Source organism: Pelodiscus sinensis, chromosome 1 (genome assembly GCF_052426305.1).
Source record: "Pelodiscus sinensis isolate ZL-2025 chromosome 1, ASM5242630v1, whole genome shotgun sequence".
Classification (NCBI taxonomy): domain Eukaryota; kingdom Metazoa; phylum Chordata; order Testudines; family Trionychidae; genus Pelodiscus; species Pelodiscus sinensis.
In genome coordinates, this window is record NC_143052.1 from 339813820 (window position 1) to 339835529 (window position 21710).

A 21710-nucleotide genomic window follows, 5' to 3' on the forward strand; every position below is an offset into this window, starting at 1 on the left:
GGGATTCTGGCTCCAGCTGGACACTGCTTACTTCAGGTGGCTCCTAGATGGTAGTGCAGTGGGTCTAAGGCAAGCTCACCCCTGCCTTGGCCTTGCACCACTCTCAAAAGCAGCCAGCAAACTCTCTCCATCCCAAGCCTTGTGCCCCCCTCCATTCTGTGAAGAAAGAATACAGAGTGGGAAGGGGGTGCCCTGAGATCAGTGCTCCCTCCTCTCACTTCCCTGCTCTGCACACCAAGAAAGAGGCTTCTGGTGGGGAGAGGGGGGGTGAAGCAGCTCCAAAGCAAAAGGGAAGAGATGCAAAGCAGTGTGGGGAGGGGCAGCTGAAGTGCTGTGCTTGACAGAGTCTTGGCCAAACCAGTCAGGATCACCTGTCAGAGGCTCCAAGATCTACTAATAAAGCCCAATCTACTGGTTGGTGACCACGGATCTAGATCCGTGGTCCCCAACACGGCGCCCGCGGGGGCCTTTGGCGGCGCCCACCAAGTGCTCAGGGCTGGCCTGGCCCCGGGCGCGCGGCGCTTGGGGGAGGGGGGGGGAGAGAGCGCTAGCGCCGGCCCCGGGCGCGCGGCGCTTGGGGGAGGGGGGGGAGAGAGCGCCGGCCCCGGGCGCGCGGCGCTTGGGGGAGGGGGGGGAGAGAGCGCTAGCGCCGGCCCCGGGCGCGCGGCGCTTGGGGGAGGGGGGGAGAGCGCTAGCGCCGGCCCCGGGCGCGCGGCGCTTGGGGGAGGGGGAGAAGAGAGCGCTAGCCCCGGGCGCGCGGCGCTTGGGGGAGGCGGGGAGAGAGAGCGCTAGCGCCGGCCCCGGGCGCGCGGCGCTTGTGGGTAGGGGGGGAGAGAGCGCTAGCACCAGCCCCGGGCGCGCGGCGCTTGGGAGAGCGCGGCCCCCGGAATGCGGCTATGGGGGGGCCCCGCCCCCCGGGCGCCTGGCGGGCAAACGGCCACGCCCCCTGGCGCCCGGCAACCCCAAATGGTTGGGGACCACTGATCTAGATCATCCCTTATAGATGTCTATCCAACCTGCTCTTCAATAACTCCACTGATGGAGATTTCATAACCTTCCTAGGCAATTTATTCTACTGTTTAACCACCCTGACAGGGAGATTTTCCTGTCATCCAGCCTAAACATCCCTTGATGCAATTTAAGCCCATTGCCTCTTGTTAGAGAAGAAACAGGTGACCCAGAAGCAGATGGGGGTAAAAGGAACTGCTTTATTGCCCATGCACATTTACCTCAGACATTCAACAAAACATCCGAGTGGCAAGAAACCTGGTGCCAATCACATCCTTTTATCTATTTTAGTATGTTAATTCACACATCTATTACTACTTTTCCTAAAAACTTATTTAGTAATGTTAACTCGTACACAATGAATATTAATAAGTAGATGATTAGTACAATTATACCCGCCCGTTTGTTATTTACTGGTTTTTAGTTGAATCAGCATTACATACTGTCTTAATCAGCAGCTTATAGGGAGGGGAAAGTGCTTGGACTCTGAAAATGTTTTTACAGACAAGTGCAAAGACAAAACAAGACACTGTTCAGTGCAACCATCTTTCAAGGCTTCCAGGACAAAGGGGAAAAACATGTTGAAAGGGCAATGGTAATGCCTAGTCTGGCTAGACCCTTACCCAGACCCCTATTCATTTTACATATCCCAACACTATGATAATAGGCCAAGGAGAACATTTTTTTCTCCCTCCTCCTTGTAACACCCTTTTAGATACTTAAAAATTGCTATCATGTTCCCTCTCATTTTACTTTTCTAAACTAAACAAGCCGAATTCTTTCTGTCTTCCCTCATAGGTCATTTTTTCTAGACTGTTAATAATTTTTGTTGCTCTTCTCTGGACCTTCTCCAATTTCTCCACATCTTTCTTGAAATGTGGTGACCAGAACTGGACACAATACTCAAAGGCTACAGCTACATTGTCAAGATTTTGCGCAAAAGCGGCTTTTGCACAAAAACTTGCCGCCTGTCTACACTGACTGCGAGTTCTTGCGCAAGAACACTGACATTCTAATGTAAGAAATCAGTGCTTCTTTTGCAAGAACTATGACGCTCCCTCTCAGGAATAAGCTCTCTTGCCAAGTGTTCTTGCGCAAGAGGCCAGTGTAAACAGGCAACATGAATTTCTTGTACAAGAAAGCCCGATGGCTAAAATGGCCATCGGAGCTTTCTTGCACAAGAGAGCATCTACACTGGCACGGATGCTTTTGCACAAAAGCACATGCCAATGTAGACGCTCTCTTGCGCAAATACTTTAATGCAAAAACTCTCGCGTTAAAAGTATTTGCGCAAAATCTTGCCAATGTAGACGTAGCCCGACTGAGGCCTAGTCAATATTGAGTAGAGCAGAAGAATGACTTCTTGTATCTTATTCAGAACACTTCTGTTAATGAATGATAGGGACCAAATGGTAGCCAATTCTTCAAGTAGAGTTGTCAAAATGCCAATTAAAGCATGAGTACATGCTGTTGGGAATATTAGGTTTTTTTATTGTTGCATGATTTCACATTACTTTTATAAAAGAAAAAATTTAAAATGGGATTAGGGATATCCACACAATGTGAATGTCTCCAGTATACCACCCTAATGAAAAGGTCTATATGATGTCTGATTCTGTAATTGTAGCTACCAGGTTCATCTAACCTGATGTGAAGATACTAGTATGTAAACTAGTTACACAGGTGATGGACTGTGCCAAATTCTTTTTTTTTTTTAATGCTTGTTCTCACTAACTGAAAGGAGATGATTCCTTCCATAAAATACCCTAATCTTAGTACCAGAATCTCCCCTGCACCAAACTTTGTAAACCTCACATCCACAATTTTGAGACTTGCAAGCAGACTTCTAGTTCTTCAATTAGGCAAAAAATGGATCCTGGCACTTAGAATTGAATGTTGAAACCTAAGTTTGTAGCAGTAAGTAAAGATTTTATTCTGTTTTTCAGCACAGTTACATCAATGCTTAAGGTTTGAAAACTAGAAAACAATGATATTGCAAACAACATTGACTGTAGCCCTTTTTCTTAAAACAACAAATCGTTTATAGGGATGGAGAAAAAAAAACACTTGATGGAATCCCCATTTTAAAAACGTTACTAAACAATTACATGAAATTTTAACAATTCCTTTTTAAGAAAGTCAAAATAACCTTAAAAATAACTATTTTTGAAAAATACACTAATTTAAATAAACTAGCCAATAGGAGATGCTGATAAGTACAGTATGTCTGAAATCCCAAAACAGCTTCCTTCCTCCAGTCTGCAGGGAAGTATCTATTGCTGTCAGCAACTCACAAGCATCTATGAATTTCTTCTGCACTCAGGTAGTTTAAGTATGTAAGTCATTTCTTGTGATAATGAGTTAAGCATGGGTTGCATCATAGGATTGCCAATCATCCAGGATTGGTCTGGAGTCTCCAGAAATTAAAGAGTAATGTTTAATTATATACTGTCATGTGATGACATTTCCAGGAATACAGAAGAGCCTACAGAAGAGAAGAGTGAGAGGAATCTGATAGCAGCTTTAAACTATCCGAAGGGAAGTTCCAAAGAGGATGGAAAGAGGCTGTTCTCCAGAAAGTTGACAGAAAGAGGAGCAATGGTCTCAAATTGCAGTGGGGAGGTCTAGGTTGGATATTTCAGCCCACATCCTAGCTGTAGCCCTTCCCTCTCCCACACTGCAGCCCCCATTGAAGATGAGTGATGGGGGGGAATGGGGTTAGTGGGGGTACCTCGGATAAGGGGTGGAGCATGGGCGGAGCCTCGCAGGAGGGGCGGAGTAGGGGAAGGGTGTTGGGTTTTGTGGGAATAGGAAGTTGGCAATCCTAGGAGGAGGTGTGTGTGTTTCTGGTCTGAGCTCAGACCATAGGTTTGAGGAGTCATGTAGCAAATCTTGGGGGGCTAGGAACCACCCTTGCCCGCAATGGGGCCCCAACACCGGCCCTATTTCCTCCCACTATACGCTCTCCCTGCGCAGGGAGAGCCGGGGGGACTGAAAAAGCATCGGAACCTTGGTGTCCCGGCTGCAGCGGACTGCGGCCGCTATTGGGGGCGGCACCCGCTCGTGCCCTTGAGCTGCCGAGGCCGGGTGCGTCGCTGTGCGCGCCCCGGGCATCATGGTCTTCTTGCCCGACGAGGCGCGGGGGCTGCCGCCGCCGCCCATCGTGAACAGGAACTCGCTGTGGATCGGCCTGATGGGCTGGCTGTCGGCGCTGATGGACAACGCCCTCCGCCGCCGCCCGTTCGTACGAGCCGGTGAGGGGGGAGCGGGGACTCGAGAGGCTGCTGGGGGAGGGGGAGACTTCGGGGGGGCCGTTGGGGAGGGGGAGGGGGAGGGGCTGAGCGGAGCAGGAAGTATGGGGGGGGAGGCTGGTTGGCTGGGGGGGTGGGGACAGGACCAGAGTTTTCTGTCGGGCTTGAGCAGAGGCCGCCTGGGAGGCGGTAGGTGGGTGAGCTGGTGGGTGGTTTGTGGGGGGAAGGGATTCTGTAGGCCCTGAGCCAGGAGGGACCAGGGACTAGTTCTGGTGAAGAAGGGAGTTGTTGTTGTTTTTATTATTTATCAGGGTCGGGCCTCGGAGCCTCAGTTGTGCACTAGTGCTCTGTGGTCCTAAGCGCTGTACATGAGGGAAAAAATTGACCCTGCCCTAAAGAATTTCCAATAGGGCTGGAAGACCCCCCTCAGCGATTACGGAGTGCGTAGGTGCCTGCTCCTGGAGTTCTCCTAGGCTGGAGCATCCACAGAAAAAAGTATTTGTGAGTGCTAAGCACCCAACAACAGCCATCTCCTTCTGTGCCTCCCATCTACCAGCAGCCCTGCCAATCAGCTCTTCCCCTGTCCTTCCCAGTATTTCCTGCTCATTGTGATTGAGCAGTTGTACTGTACAGCTGCTGTTGGGGAACAGGACAAGATGCACCTGGGTAGGAGTGGTACTGGGTGGGAAGAAGTGTCGCAGAGAGGGCTTTGGTTTCTTCGACCATGGGACTCTGTTCCGGGCGCAAGGATTGTTAGGAAGAGATGGGATCCACCTAACGAAGAGGGGAAGGAGCATCTTCGCGGGCAGGCTTGCAAACCTAGTGGGGAGGGCTTTAAACTAGGTTCGTTGGGGGACGGTGATCAAAACCCTGAGGGGAGTGGGAAAGTCGGATACCAGGAAGAAATGCATAGAGCAAGGCGCGAGAAAGGAGGTCCCCAGTTTCGAATGGAGAAGATAGTGCAATCAACTGGTGACCTGAAGTGTTTGTACACTAATGCGAGAAGCCTAGGCAACAAACAGGAAGAACTGGAGGCCCTGGCCCAGACCAAGAAATATGATTTAATTGGGATAACAGACTTGGTGGGATGACTCGCATGACTGGAGCGCTGTCATGGAAGGGTATAGATTGTTCAGGAAGAATAGGCAGGGGAGAAAAGGAGGAGGAGTTGCACTATATGTAAGAGAGCACTATGATTGCTCTCAACTCCAGTATAAAGAGGGAGAAAAACTTGTTGAAAGTCTATGGGTCAGGTTTAAAGGAGCAAACAGCAATGATGTTGTGGTTGGTGTCTGCTACAGGCCACCGAACCAGGTGGATGAGGTAGATGAGGCTTTCATTGGACAACTGAGCGAAGCTTCCAGATCGCAGGCCCTGGTTCTCATGGGGGACTTTAATCACCCTGACATCTGTTGGGAAACCAATACGGCAGTACACAGGCAATCCAGGAAGTTTTTGGAGAATGTTGGGGATAACTTCTTGGTACAAGTGCTGAAGGATCCGACCAGGGGCCGGGCACAGCTTGACCTTCTCCTCACAAACAGGGAGGAACTAATAGGGGACATAGAGGTGGGTGACAACCTGGGAAGCAGTGATCATGAGATGGTAGATTTCAGGATCCTGACCAAAGGAAGGAAAGAGAGTAGTAAAATACACACCTTGGACTTCAAAAAAGCAGATTTTGACTCCCTCAGAGATCTGATGGAAAGAATCCCCTGGGATGTTAACATGAAGGGGAAAGGAGTCCAGGACAGCTGGCAGTATTTTAAAGAAGCCTTATTGAAGGCACAGAAAGAAACCATCCTGACGCATAGCAAGAGAGGCAAACCTGGTAGGAGACCGGATTGGCTTACAGGGGAAATCCTTGGTGAACTTAAGCACAAAAAGGAAGCTTACAGAAAGTGGAAACTTGGACAAATGACTAGGGAGGAGTTTAAATGTATAGTTCGAGAATGCCGGGGGGCTATCAGGAATGCGAAAGCGCAAATGGAGTTGCGACTGGCTAAGGATGTGAAGGATAACAAGAAAGGTTTCTACAGGCATGTCAACAAGAAGAAGGTGATCAGAGAGGGTGTGCAGTCCCTAATGGATGAAGGAGGTAACCTAGTGACAGATGATGTGGGGAAAGCTGAAGTACTTAATGCTTTCTTTGCCTCTGTATTCACGGACAAGGTCGGCTCCTGGACTTCTGTGCTAAGTGACGCAAGACGAGAAGAAGATGGACAGCCCTTGGTGGGTAAAGAACAGGTTAGGAACTATTTAGAAAAGCTAAACGTACACAAATCCATGGGTCCAGACTTAATGCACCCGAGGGTACTGAGGGAGTTGGCAAATGTCATTTAGGAGCCTTTGGCCATTATCTTTGAAAAGTCGTGGAGATCGGGAGAAATCCCGGATGACTGGAAAAAGGCAAATGTAGTGCCCATCTTCAAAAAAGGGAAGAAGGACGATCCAGGGAACTATAGGCCGGTCAGTCTTACCTCGGTTCCTGGTAAAATCATGGAAGGGATCCTAAAGGAATCCATTTTGAGACACTTGGATGAGAGGAAACTGATCAGGAATAGTCAGCATGGATTCACAAAGGGCAAGTCGTGCTTGACCAATCTGATTAGCTTCTATGATGAGGTAACTGGCTCAGTGGACATGGGAAAGTCAGTGAATGTTATATACCTTGACTTTAGCAAGGCTTTTGATACGGTCTCCCACGCTATTCTTGCCAGCAAGTTAAGGGAATGTAGATTGGATAAATGGACGGTAAGGTGGATAGAAAGATGGCTAGAAGGCCGGGCCCAGCGGGTAGTGATCAACGGTTCGATGTCAGGATGGCGGTCGGTTTCTAGTGGAGTGCCCCAAGGTTCGGTTCTAGGACCGGTTTTGTTCAATATCTTTATTAATGACCTGGATGAGGGGATAGATTGCACCCTCAGCAAGTTTGCAGATGACACTAAGCTAGGGGGAGAGGTAGATACACTTAAGGGCAGAGATAGGGTCCAGAGTGACTTAGACAAATTGGAGGATTGGGCCACTAGAAATCTCATGAGGTTCAACAAAGACAAGTGTAGAGTCCTGCACTTGGGACGGAAGAATCCCAAGCATAGTTACAGGCTGGGGACCAACCAGCTAAGTAGTAGTTCTGCAGAAAAGGACCTGGGGGTTACAGTGGATGAGAAGCTAGATATGAGTCAACAGTGTGCCCTTGTAGCCAAGAAGGCTAATGGCATATTAGGATGCATTAAGAGGAGCATTGCCAGCAGATCCAGAGATGTCATTATTCCCCTTTATTCGGCTTTGGTGAGGCCACATCTGGAGTATTGTGTCCAGTTCTGGGGCCCCCACTACAAAAAGGATGCGGAAGCATTGGAGAGGGTCCAGAGGAGGGCAACCAAAATGATTAGGGGTCTGGAGCATATGACCTACGAGGAGAGGCTGAGGGACTTGGGTCTGTTTAGTCTGCAGAAGCGAAGAGTGAGGGGGGACTTGATAGCAGCCTTCAACTTCCTGAAGGGAGGTTCCAAAGAGGATGGAGAGAGGCTGTTCTCAGTAGTGACAGATGGCAGAACAAGGAGCAATGGTCTCAAGTTGTGGTGGGAGAGGTCCAGATTGGATATTAGGAAAAACTATTTTACTAGGAGGGTAGTGAAGCATTGGAATGGGTTACCTAGGGAAGTAGTGGAGTCTCCATCCCTAGAGGTGTTTAAGTCTCGGCTTGACAAAGCCCTGGCCGGGTTGATTTAGATGGGATTGGTCCTGCCTAGAGCGGGGGGCTGGACTTGACGACCTTCTGAGGTCTCTTCCAGTTCTATGATTCTATGATAAGGGGATGGTTGGACGAAATAACATGATCTTGGTAACTAATTGACCATTCATTATCAGTTGGAAATAGGTCAATGGAGGGATGATAGGAGTTGCTATAGGGAACTTTCTGGGTGTCTGGCTGGTGAGTCTTGCCCACATGCTCGGGGTTTAGCTGATCGCCATATTTGGGGTCAGGAAGGAATTTTCCTCCAGGGTAGATTGGCAGAGGCCCTGGAGGTTTTTCGCCTTCCTCTGTAACATTGGGCACGGATCACAGCTGAAGGACTCTCTGCATGTTGGGGCCTTCAAAGTATTGGAAGGCTTCAATATCTGAGACATAGGTGAGAGGATTATTCTAAGAGGGGTGGGCGAGATTCTGTGGCCTGCACTGTGCAGGGGGTCAGACTAGATGATCATAATGGTCCCTTCTGACCTTAAAGTCTATGAGTCTATGAGTCTAAGTGTGGTGGAATGGAAAAGAGATAAGGATGGGCTTTGAGAGAAGAGGGTTGCTTGGAGGAAGCCAGTGCCTGTGATGGGGGGGTAAATTTGCACCTCCTTGAGATAACTGCTCCACATACTCCAGCCCGGATAGTGCCCCTTAGCCAGGGGTGGGCAAAAGGGCAAGTTGAACCAGCCCGCAGAGGCCCTGGCATGGGGAATGCATGAAGTTTCCTCTGCCTCGCTCCTATCCTGCAAGGAGCATGCAGCAGAAGCACCATGCACTCCTGGCAGGGTGGGAGGAGACTTTGCACACACACCCTGACTCTAGGCATGAAGTCTCCTCCCGCTGTCAGGGGCATGAATACCTAGAGGGAACCTCGGGTTGTGGGGAAGACTTCACTCACTCCTCCACACACAGACCAATCATGGTCTATGGGTGGGGAAGCAGGGAAGTGTCCTGGGCCCGCCCCTCCTGGGGCAGCCCTTGGCCACTTCGAACATTTTGTAAGTGGCCCCCAGTAAAAAATCATTGCCCACCCCTGCTCTAGGCCTAGGAGGCAGATGTAGGACTCTTACCGGTGATGCCTCTGTCTCTCCCCATCTCCAAGGTGGGAGGAGGGGTTCCTGTGTAGACAAATAATGTCAGCTGATAGGTATAGAATTTGAAAAGACTCTACCCATTCTTTTACTTTGCTCATCCTGAATACTTGATAGTGGCGTTGTCATCTGTATTGCATAACCCTGATTTTATTAGGGAAAATGATGGGCTCTGAGTCTGATCATATTCAAGACCTTCTTTATACACAGATTTAGGTGTATGGCGTGTGTCCATCTGATGTTGACTGAGGATTCGTGTTCAGATGTTTCAGATAAGAGTGGAACACCATTGTTCACTGTCCAGTGCAGGGGAAATCCTTACCCCACCCCACCCCCGACTCCCTGTTCCCATTCTTGGTGATCAGATGTGTGCATGAGAGCAAGTATTTTCTTAATCTTAGGTAGTCATCTACTCCTATCAATATACTAAGAGCCCAAGTAATCATTTTGTCTTTTTCCTAGGGATTCTTTCTATATACGAGTTAGTAATCTTTAGACCAGTGCTCTAAAAATAATAAATTATTGTGTGAAGTCACCTGTAATAAATATTCAGCAAGCTGGCTGGCTCTTTTTTAAGTGGGATGTTAAACATAGTCACTATTGCAGCCTTCATGTTGAAGGCTGATACCTTCACAATGCATCCAATGAGACGAAGGCTGCTATTTTTGCAGGGGAAGCAGTATGTCTTGGTCTTGTCTTTCCATTTTTGCTAAATTCTATGTTATGAGGTGTACAACTCATTACAGGCAGTCCCCGAGTTACACGGATCCGACTTATGTTGGATCCGCAGTTACGAACGGGGATTTTCTCACCCCGGACGACGGGAGCGGCGGGACACCTGGTCCCGCCGCCCGCATCCTCCGGGGCGAGAAAAGCTGCTCTGCGTCTCCCTGGTCTGCTGGGGGGGGGGGAGGGGAGAGGAGCCAGATAAGAGCCGCGGTCCCGCCCGGGTCCTCCTCCGCTTTGCTCAGCATCTCCCTGGTCTGCTGGGGGGGGGGGGACGCAGCTAGTGTGCCCCTCCCCCCCGCAGCAGACCAGGGAGACGTGGAGCAAAGCCCCGGGCCTGTGGAAGAGCAGGTGGGGCGCTGCCGGTTGGTCCCGCAGCACCGCTCCTTGGCGCTACTGGACCAACCCGGCAGCACCCCAGCTGCTCTGCCCCAGGAGTCCTGATTCAGCCGCTGCTGATCAGTTTCAGCAGCGGCTGAATCAGGACACCTGGGGCAGAGCAGCTGGGGTGCTGCTGGGTTGGTCCAGTAGTGCCAAGGAGCGGCGGCGCTACTGGACCAACCCAGCAGCATCCCAGCTGCTCTGCCCCAGGCGTCCCCAAGTCAGCCACTGCTGAAACTGACCAGCGGCTGTCTACAGGAAGCCCCTGCCCCGGGCTTCCTGGAATCAGCCGCTGATCAGTTTCAGCAGCGGCTGAATCTGGACGCCAGTTCCGACTTACATACAGATTCAACTTAAGAACAAACCTACAGTCCCTATCTTGAACGTAACCCGGGGACTGCCTGTACTGTGGGGAAGCGGGGGAGAATGGAAGCAAAAAGAAGCCCATCCATTATAGCAAATACTAGCAAAAGCCACTGTGAAAATTTTGATTTGGGGTCAGCAGTTGGAAAGCCAAGCCTCTACCCAGTCTGGTGATGATGGGCTCAAAGCTAGGACTATGTCTATACCAGTGGTCCCCAACCTTTTCAGGTTGCCGGGCGCCAGGGGGCGTGGCCGTTCGCCCGCTGGGCGCCAGGGGGCGGGGACACTTGCCCGCCCGGGGGCGGCCTCCCCCCCCCCATAGCCACGGGGCTGGGCCTCCCCCCCCCCATAGCCACGGGGCTGGGCCTCCCCCCCCCCATAGCCACGGGGCCGGGCCCCCCCCCCATAGCCACGGGGCCGGGGCCGGTGCCCCCCGGCAAGCGCCGCGTGCCCGGGGCCGGCGCTCCCCCCATAAGCACCCGGGGGCGGGGCCAAGGCCGGAGCCGGTAAGGGCACGCGTGGTGCCCCCGGGGGCGGGGCCAAGGCCGGGGCCGGCGCCGGGGCCGGCGCCGGGGCCAGGGCACGCGCGGCGCACCCGGGGGAAAGGGTCAGGGTCGGCACCGGCACACACGGGGCTGGGACCGGCCATGCGCCCGGGTCTGGCACCTGCCGCACGCCCAGGGGCAGGGCCAGCCCAGATTGCTCTGCCCCAGGAGTCCTGATAAAGAGCCCGGCGCATGTAAAGAGCCCGGTGGGCGCCATGGCGCCCGCAGGCACCGGGTTGGGGACCACGGGTCTATACTGTGCCCATTTTGTGCAAGAAATAGGCAAGTGAGTGAAGGTTTTTTTTGGTTTTTTTTTTGGTTTTTTTTTTTTGCACAAGAGGCTTTTGCGCTAAAAGGAGCTGTCTAGATGAAAAAATGCAGAAGAACTGCTCTTGTGCAAAAACAGAGCCTTGTTAATTATGCAAATGAGGCGTGGCAATATTCCACGCTTTGCCTCATTTGCATATTTTTTGCGCAAAACGGGGGCAGTGTAGACATAGCCTAGGACAGAAGGTTGGGACATGGGTTTGGGAGGTGCACAAGGGTGCTCTGGGGCTATGGTGGGAGGAAGGAGGACTCCCTACAGCTCTTTCTTCCTACAGCAACACCTGGGTTGGATGGGGGAGGCTCTTGCTGCAGCAGCTTCAGGGCTGGGGCCACAGGATAGGCGCCCTAACAGGTCAGGGCAAGGGCTGGTTTCAGGTTAGCGGAGGGGCATGGGTTTGAACCTGGGGAAAGGTGCTGCGGCAGGTCCAGATGGCAGAGCTGGCACCAGGTGAGGGGTGGTCTTCCCGCAGCAGGTCTGGGTGCCCTCCGTGCCCCTGCCACAACAGGTTCAGGCCGTGAGTGGCTGAGGTTAGGCCAAGGTAGGGGGCAACACAGATACCCTTCTCCCAGCATCAACATAGCCAAGCTCCTAACCTGCTGCAGCTATCTCTTGGCTGTGGGAGGGGACCTGGGAGAAGTCCCAGAGCGCCTGCATGATGCTAGATGGGCTGCTGTGTAACCAAGCAGCTTGTAGGGAACTTAGGTTGTCTGAATCTTTAACAAACACCAGTTGAAAGCAATTGAAAAGAAAAATCTTAACTTCCATGAGTAGCAATGATATCTACAACTTGACTGATCACTTTCTCTGGTTTTTTTTTACCCCCCCCTCTCCTCCCCCTCACATTGCAGGCGTACACCGTCAGCTCCTGTATACCACTGTGGGCTGGTATCTTGGCTATTATCTCAGTAAACGTGCAGACTATAATTGTGCTAAACGGGACAGAGACCTGATGGAGTACATTAGGCATCATCCAGAAGATTTTAAGGAAAAAGGTATACTGAATTGCTGTTTTAAGAAAGACCTTGCACACTAGTTAATAAGTGATAAATTCTGGTATGCCAGAGTCAGAATCCAGTCTTTAATAATGGTCCACAACTGGCTAGTATCACTTCTGTGGTTGATTGACAGTTTAAAGGGAGAGAGAACATTAGGAAAATTATGATATAGAAATAGACCGTTCTTACTCGACAGATCTGCTTTCTGTTGTTTCTGTTTACTCCAGTGAGGAAATAAGCTTTTAATAGTAAGCACTGCAGAGACAATATAGCCAGGGCTCACCAGCCATGCTGTCCATGCGCAGATCGCCCGAACCCGGTTACAATCTACTCGCCACGGATGAGTATATTATATTATTTGTCGAGCCCTGAATATAGCTATGGAGGAGCAAACTGAACAGTAATGTAGAAGACTTAATTCATTTATTTTATTTTATTTTATTTTGGTAACTGGGGTCCTTCTGTGCTAAGAACCTAGGATATGTCTACACTGGCCACCCTAGTTCGAACTAGGGTTGTTAATGTAGGCAACCGGAGTTGCAAATGAAGCCCGGGATTTGAATTTCCCGGGCTTCATTTGCATATTGCCGGGCGCCGCCATTTTTAAATGTCCGCTAGTTCGGACTCCGTGCCCGCGGCTACATGCGGCACGAACTAGGTAGTTTGGATTAGACTTCCTATTCCGAACTACCGTTACTCCTCGTGGAGTAACGGTAGTTCGGAATAGGAAGCCTAATCCGAACTACCTAGTTCGTGCCGCATGTAGCCGCGGGCACGGAGTCCGAACTAGCGGACATTTAAAAATGGCGGCGCCCGGCAATATGCAAATGAAGCCCGGGAAATTCAAATCCCGGGCTTCATTTGCAACTCCGGTTGCCTACATTAACAACCCTAGTTCGAATTAGTGTGGTAGTGTAGACATACCCCTACAGTGTAAGCTGTTTGGGCCAGGAACCATCTCTCAATATAAATCAGGGTGGGGAACTTTTTTGGTGTGAGGGTCCACTGACCCTCAGAAAAAACAACCCTCACTGACATGGCCCCTGACTGAGAAGGAGACACTTCCCACATTCCACTTGCACACCAGAGCTGAGGCGGGCCCAGGCTAGTAGAGTTTCTGTACTCCAAATCCCTCACTGACATGGCCCCCACATTCCCCTCCTACATCAAAGTCTAGCAGATTTTGTGTGCTCCAACCCCACATTGGGGCAGCAGTGGGACTGGAGTGCCAGCACAGACTCCCCAGTGCTGGGGGGAGGGGGACCCTGATCCTCGGGTGTTGGATCCAGGCAAGCAGAGGACCGCATTCAGCCCTTGAGCCTGCAGTTTCCCACCCCAAACTAAATGATAGTGCAGGTCGACTCTCTCTAGTTCTTCACCTTTGGGACCTGATCAGTGCCGAACCAGAGAATTTGTCAATCCATGGGAGGTCAGTATTGTAGTGAGGTATCTTTTATTTCTGTTTTGCTAAAGCACATGTTTGAAATAACGTACCAATATTCCCTTTTCCAATGTCTGCAACAATTCCACGTTTTACTGTATCAGTACTATATTGATACATGCTTACGCTTAACAGCATTACCAACACTTCCACTACTTGCTGGTCTCTTAGAGGACATATTTAAGGGTAAATTAGAGCTAAGTAACAGCACAGAACAATGAGAGCCACGACTGGTGCTTGTAAGCAAACTTTGCTAATCCATAGGAAACTTGGCCCCACCCCCAATAAGTGGACATCTGGCTATCTAATATCATGTTGAATTATGGATGTTGGGTGACGAGAAAGTGCCAGACTAGAGAGGTTTAACCTGTATGTTATCTATTGTGGGGCTGTTCTCTACAATACGTGTCCCTTATGTTTCTAGGTTTACACATCCCACTGGAGGCGGTTCCATTGTTTCAAAGGTTTTATTAGATTCTCTGATCCTATTTAGGGATGTTAAATTTAGATTAAGTAACTAATCAAATAGTCAATGGGATTTCCATCGACTATTTGATTAGTTGATAGAGGCGCCTCCATCTTTGAACTGTAGCAAGAGCCCAAGCCTTTGAAATGTACAAGGGCCGCACTGTGGCTCTTGTACATTTTAAAAACAGAATCGCAGCAGAACAGTGGGAGCAGAGACTGCTTTAGTCCCTGCTTGTACTGTTTCCTGCAGTGCCTCTACTTCCCTTGCCCACCGCAGTGACAGTGCTGGGGGGAACTAGCTTTTAAGTCGGTTCCCCCCAGCACCCGCTCCTACTCCCCCACTTGCAGCCTTTATCTGACAGAGGCAGTAAGGAAGGGGAAGCAACTAGTGGCATCGTTATAAGCTTATCAGATAGTCAACTAGTCGTTTACATCCCTCATCCTATTCCATACCAGTAGGAATTACTTGTTAAATTCCCAATGGAGATCTAGTGTTGGTGATACAAGCTGTATTTACAGTCTGCCTGATTTTTCAGATCCAGTGCGACAGCTGAGAACTAGGGGAGAAAAATTGAATTGGCATATTTTGTTCTGGAATATTTGAAAGAATGAATGTGGAGCCCACTCTGCAACCAGAAGACATTCTTACAGAATGATCATTCAACTTAAATTTCCATTAGCTACAGTGGTTGCATCAACCACATCCTTTGGCCAATTCTTTTGTGCCCCCATGATTCCTGAAATTCAGCTATCTTCATTTTTATTGCTGATCACTGTGACAGCCCAGATAATCTTGTGTTCATGTGACAAAACACAATAATGGCCATACTGGGTCCGACCAAAGGTCCATCTAGCCCAGTATCCTGTCTTCTGAGGGTGGCCAGTGCCCAGTGGTTTAGAGGGAATGAACAGAGCAGATAACTATTTAGTGATCTGTCCCCTGATGCCTATTCCCAGCTTCTGAGAAACACAGGTTAAGGATAAGGCTGCTGAGAGACCGGTACTTGGGTAATTGTGTAATCAATACAATTTGTATTGACTACATGATTACTCCATAAAGGAAGGTTTCAGAAGGATCTACCCCTACTGTGACTCTGCAGTTTAAATGTAGTAAGAGTCATGCAGCTTAAATGTAGTAAGAGTCGGGCATGTAGGCAGCACGGCTCCTACTAAATTTAAACTGCAGAGTTGCGGCAGGGTAGCTCTTGGACCCAGTGCGAGCTGGGACTGAGCTGGACTTGCCCTGTCCTAATTCATGTCAGGTCCAGTAGCCCCTGTATGCCAGGGTTCCTAGTGTGGAGCTGGGACCCCCTGCGGGCAGGAGCTCCTATGGAGCTGGCTCCCTCCAGCCCCGGCTCCTACTCCCTTCCCCCTCCCCCCTTGCTGCCTCTGATGTAGAGGTAGCAATAGGGGTGGGGGGGAGTGTAGAGAAATGTGAGAAGTTGGCTTTCACCTAATAAGCTTAGTAGTTGACTAATTGAGTGCTGTTTTACATTCCTAGTTAGGGACACCATTCTTGCCCATCATGACCCATATCCACTGATGGACCTGTCCTCCATGACATTATCTAGCTCATTGAATCCTGTTACAGTCTTGAGCTTCACAATAGCCTCTGTAAAGAGTTCCACAGACTGACTGTGCATAACTTCATTTGGTGATCCATAGTTTTTGCGTTAAGAGGAGGAGGAGGAGTAAATAAGTCTCTGCGTGGGGAAATAAATGCAAGTCATGATTTAATAGGCCTATCATATTCCCCCTTTAGTCATCTTTTTCCAAGCTGAAAAGTCCCAGTTTTTTAATCTCTCCTCCTATGGAAGCTGTTCTATACCTCTAATCATCTGCAGTCCTTTTCTGTACTTTTTCCAATTCCAATGTATCTTTCCTGAGATGGGGTAATCACATCTGCATGCAGTATTCACTATGTGGGCATTTCATGGATTTATATAGATGCAAGATGATATTTTCTACTATATTACTCATTCTGTTCCTAATGATTCCCAACTTTGTTAGCTTTTTTTGACTGCTGCTGCATATTGCATAAATATATTCAGAGAACTATCCACAATGATTTCTAGCTCTTTCTTGAGTGGCAACAGTTAATTTATACCCCATCATTTTATATGCATTGTTGGAATTATGTTTTCCCATGTGCATTACTTGGCATTTATCAACATGAATTTCATTTGCCATTTTGTTGCCCAGTCACCCAGTTTTGTGAGATACCTTTGTAGCTCTTCCAGCTTTGGATTTACCTATAATCTGCAATTTGTATCATCTGAAAATTTTGCTTCTTCACTGTTTACCCCCTTTTCCACATAATTTATGAGTTTGTTGAACAGCACTCATCTTGTACACAGACCCCCGGGAGCACCACTATTTACCTGTCTCCATTCTGAGAGTTGACCAATTATACCTACGCTTTGTTTCTGATATTTTTTTTTTTAACAAGTTAGGGTGAATCTACACTGCACTGTAGCTCGAAATAAGATACGCATTTCGTTCTAAGCAAATTGCATATCTTATTTTGAAATATCACCAAATACAGCACCAAATTTTGAAATAACCCGCTATTCTGAAATGTTCCTTACTCCTGGTGGAATGAGGTTTACTGGGACGTCAGAATAGTGAGCCTGTTATACAGTAGACTTCCAATAATCTAGCACCTTTTGGACCTTGGTGGTGCTGGATTATCAGATTTGTCGGCAAATCGGGAGGTCTGGTACAGCTGCACAGCTTAACAGCTGACCAGGACAGAATCTCTCTCCCCTCCCCTTTCCTCTTCTGGTCTCCTCTGTGCTGTAACCTGATCTTCCTCCCTCTCCCCTCCCCTTTCACTGAAGCAAAATGCTCTTCTCCATACTGTAACACGATCCCTCTCTCTTTCCCCCCCCCCTTCCCCTCCTCCGCCCGCCCACCCCATGCTCCCTCTGGTTACAGCCAGCACCTGTGCTGAGCGGCAGGCTTTTTAATCAGCTGGTCAGGAGCACTTGGCATTTTGATGCTGGAGTGCTGAACAGTTGGATGCCAGACTATTGGAGTTTTACTGTGTTTCAAAATAACAGGCTTGCTGTGAAGATGTGGGATAGCTATTTCGGGACACTCTAGTATCCCGAAATAGTGCTGCAGTGTAGATGTAGCCCTTCTGATCAATGAGAGAACCTTCTCTTTTATCCCATGACAGCTTACTTTAAGAGCCTGTGGTGAGGAACTTTTCAAAGGCCTTCTGAAAATCTAAGTACACTATATTCTCTGGATCTCCTTTGTCCACATGCTATTTGACCCCTTCAAAGAATTCTAGTAGATTTCCATTTTCAAAAATCATATTGACTCTTTCCCCACAAATCATATTCATCTATGTGTCTATTAATTCTGTTCTTTCCTATAGTTTCAAACAATTTGCCTGGCACTGAAGTTAGGCTTACTGGCTTCTAAATGCCAGGATTGTTTCTGGATCCTCTTTTTTTTTATTTTATTTTTTTTTTTTTATGGTATCACTTTAGCTATTCTTTAGTCATCTGGTACAGAAGCTGTCATAAATGATTGGTCACATATAACAGTTCGTAGTATAGTTCTGCAATTTCACATTTTAATTCCTTCAGAACTCTTGGTTGAATATCTTCTAGTTGTGGTGACTTGCTAACTGGCATTGTTTGAGAGCCACTGTGACTGAATTTTAAAAAATTAATTAGCAATTAAATCAACCAATATTATGGGGAGGGTATTCAAGTTTACTGCCTAGCAACGTGTATTTGATTAAATGTAGTTAAGTTGTGATTTTCCATTATGTGCCATTAAACTTTCACTGGGAAGGGAGAGAGGACTGTTTAGTGAGGATACATCTACACAGCAGTGTTATTTTGGAATAACTGACATTATTCCGAAATAACATAGTCATTGTCAACACTACAAGCAGTTATTTCAACATAATGTCAAAATAATGTTGAGCTGGAGGACTACAGGCAGTCCCCAGGTTACGTACAAGATAGGGACTGTAGGTTTGTTCTTAAGTTGAATCTGTATGTAAGTCGGAACTGACGTCCAGATCAGCCGCTGCTGAAACTGATCAGTTTCAACAGCGGCTGAAACTGACCGCCAGTTCTGACTTACATACAGATTCAACTTAAGAACCCCAAGTCAGCTGCTGCTGAAACTGATCAGCGGCTGATTCCAGGAAGCCCAGGGCAGAGCAACTCTGCCTCGGGCTTCCTGTAGTCAGCGCTGGTCAGTTTCAGCAGCGGCTTACTTGGGGACGCCTGGGGCAGAGCAGCTGGGGTGCTGCTGGGTTGCTCCAGTAGCGCCGCTCCTCAGCGCTACTGGACCAACCCAGCAGCACCCCAGCTGCTCTGCCCCAGGCGTCCTGATTCAGCCGCTGCTGAAACTGACCAGCAGTGGCAGAATCAGGATGCCTGGGGCAGAGCAGCTGGGGTGCTGCCGGGTTGGTCCAGTAGTGCCCAGAGCGGCGCTGCGGGACCAACCGGCAGTGCCCCAGCTGCTCTGCCGCAGGGTCCACAACAAAAGCCTGGTCTGCTGTGGGGGGGTACACTAGCTGCGCCCCCCCCCCAGCAGACCAGGGACACGGGGAGCAAAGCCGCTGCGGTGGGGTGCCGCGCCTCTGGGGCTTTGCTCTGGCGCGGGACCCGCCACCGCTGCGGCTTTGCTCCCGGTGCCCCTGGTCTGCTGGAGACGGTCCCCAGCAGACCAGGGGCACCGGGAGCAGCTTTTCTCACCCCGGAGGTCGAGGTGGCGGACCGCTGCCTGCGAGCTCCGGGGCGAGAGAGCCCCGTTCATAAGTGCAGATCCGACATAAGTTGGATCCGCGTAAGTCGGGGACTGCCTGTACTTACTACGACTCCTATAACCCTCATTTTATGAGGAGTAAGGAAAGTTGGAGGAAGAGTGGTCTTCTGCAGACTTCCTGCTGTATAGACAGTAGCAAAAGCTGAAATAAGCTATTTCAACTTCAGCTACAAAATTGATGTGGCTTAAGTTGTGTAGCTTATTTCGGCTTTAGCCCTGCTGTGTAGATGACGTGCCCTGAGTGAAGCAAAGTGCTACTGGTAATAGTCTGATCCAAAACCTAGTGGAGTTAATAAAAGACAGATCTCATTGACTTCAGTGGGCTTTGGATCTTGCCCATAGCAAATTTGATTGTTGATCAAATACTGAAATCTTAAAACCACCAAATCCTCTCTACATGCTGAATAAGCTTTCCTAATTTTACTTGATTGCCTTTTGTAGATAAGAAAACCCTAGCTGAAGTTCTGGAGGACTTCCATCCAATTCGCTGAAAACTGCTCAAGATCAATGGACTTGTTCAGCAGATCGTGTTTCGTGAGACCACTCCCAAAGATATTTGAGCAGACTGTATGTCAGTTATTGTTCAAATGCAACTGGCTGAAAAACAAACAAACACAAATCCTTACTGTGTTCTTATAATTAAAACTATGAATAATCAGTGTGTTTAATTTGTTAATATCCATTCCTGTATTTTGTAGTGCATTTAGCTCTTTACATGTAAATTTTAAAAGGTGAGCTGCCTTTTTTGTTAACTAATGTGCAATTAGAATGACTGTACCTGAGAAAGCGATGCAGGTTCAGTTACTAGTCTGATGTGGAGAAAAATACAGGTCCCCTTCTTCCTGAGAGCAAAATTTAATCTCTGCCTTCTGTTATCGCACTTGAGTCTCAGTCACATTTTGGCCTTGCCCAGTTGGCGCTCATTACAGGATTGGGACTAAAGTTAGCCTTGTTAAGAAGGTTTTCCATACTGGCCAGGCTAAGAAAACACGCAGTATTGACAAGCCATCCATACTTGATCCCCTTTAGGATCTCTATTTTCCACTTGCTTTCTCTACCTTTATTTCTTAGATCTGTATTTTTCCAGCTTTGGTGCCTAAAGTTAGGTCCCCAACTCCATATATAGGCACCACAGGGCTGGGTGCATGGGGGTTGTTTCCCCCAACCTTCCCCCCCGAGCTGCTAAGCATCCACAATTCCTCAACTTCAGTGGGAGTTGCAGTGCAAGATCAGGCCACTTATTTAAATGTCTAACTATAGATGTGTCTAAAACTAGATACTGAAACAAAGTTGTTGACCTATGGGGTGATGTGATCCAGACTCACTACTGATTACTGAGTTGATATCCGAGATGAATGTCTGAAAAATTAGCTAAAGTTTAACTTATGAATAAGCTTTTCAACGTTTGCACATATTGTGCCCTCATTCCCTGGTTGGCGCATATCATAGTTTATCAACCTTGGGCCATGCTTTTAGCGCATGAAGACCCACGTTTGGCACAGAATTTGTTGCGCCTGTTCTAGTCCCTCTTAATGCTGCTTCAGTGCAAGAAATACACCAAGACTATCCCTGATGTCTGTTTGTCTAATCTGTTCTCTAAAATCTCCATTGATGGGGATTTCAGCCTCCCTATGTAACCTGTTCTGGTGCTTTACTATCCTTATTGTTAGAATAAGTATCTTAATACAGTATCTAACCTAAGTCTCCCTGGCTGCAAATTAAGCTGTCCTTTGTACGTGGAAAGCAATAGGTTGTTGTCCTTTTCATAACAGCTGTCTTATGTGTTTGAAGGCTGTTATCAGGTCCCTTCTCAGTCTGCACTTCTCTAAGCATTCCAAATTCTTTCAGCCTTTCCTAAAGATCATGTTTTTCTAATTATTTTATTTTTATTGCTCTTCTCTGGACCTTACCAGTGCTGAGTAGAATGGGACAGTTACCTCCCAAATCTTCATGTTAATACAACTCAGAATGACATTTGCCTTTTTCTCAGCAGCATCACACTGTTGGTTCACATTCAGTTTGTGATTCTTATAATCCCCAGACTATTTTCAGCACAACTGCTGAAAAGCCGGTTAATCCCCATTTGGAACTTAGAAAGGAGAAATCAACTACACAAGGGTAGAACTTTGCTCTTGTCTTTAATTTCCACTTACTCATTTCAGACCAGTTCTCCAATTTATCAAGATCACTTTGAATTCTAATCCTCTCTTTCAAAGCACAAGTAGCCCACCTCAGCATGATGTTATTTGCAGATTTTATAAGTACATTGTCCATATCATCAGTCACATAGTTAATGACAATACTGAATAGTGCTTGGTCAAGGACAGACCTGGATGTGAACACCACTCGATACATTAGTTAGCAGGTAGCTAATCTCTCAAATTGGTTTCTGGGGATGTGCTGTTAACAAATTGTATTTGGTCTAGGTTGCTCTAATGCTACTGAATCCCAAAATGCAACAATCTTATCTAAGAAACTGCATTCAGAGACACCCATATGCAAAATATGCAGCTGCCTAGGGCACCTAAAGATTTGGGTCAACGCTTTCCTGCCAGATTATCAATTTACAAT

The 21710-nt window shown here is 48.3% G+C and overlaps 1 protein-coding gene across 1 annotated transcript; it reads left to right on the plus strand.

Annotated features, from left to right (window-relative positions):
• Positions 1–3836: 3836 nt before the first annotated feature.
• On the plus strand, positions 3837–19797 carry NDUFC2 (NADH:ubiquinone oxidoreductase subunit C2). The gene is made up of 3 exons (XM_075919492.2): positions 3837–4262; positions 12287–12430; positions 19581–19797. The coding sequence occupies exons 1-3, from the start codon at positions 4124–4126 to the stop codon at positions 19628–19630; spliced, it is 333 nt and encodes a 110-aa protein (XP_075775607.1). The 5' UTR covers positions 3837–4123; the 3' UTR covers positions 19631–19797.
• The last annotated feature ends 1913 nt before the right edge of the window (positions 19798–21710 follow it).

Coding starts and splice junctions, on each gene's coding strand:
- NDUFC2 (XM_075919492.2), top strand. CDS start 4,124: ATGGTCTTCTTGCCCGACGAGGCGCGGGGGCTGCCGCCGCCGCCCATC. Junction 4,263..12,286: donor CCGCCCGTTCGTACGAGCCG/GTGAGGGGGGAG, acceptor CTCACATTGCAG/GCGTACACCGTCAGCTCCTG. Junction 12,431..19,580: donor AGAAGATTTTAAGGAAAAAG/GTATACTGAATT, acceptor TGCCTTTTGTAG/ATAAGAAAACCCTAGCTGAA.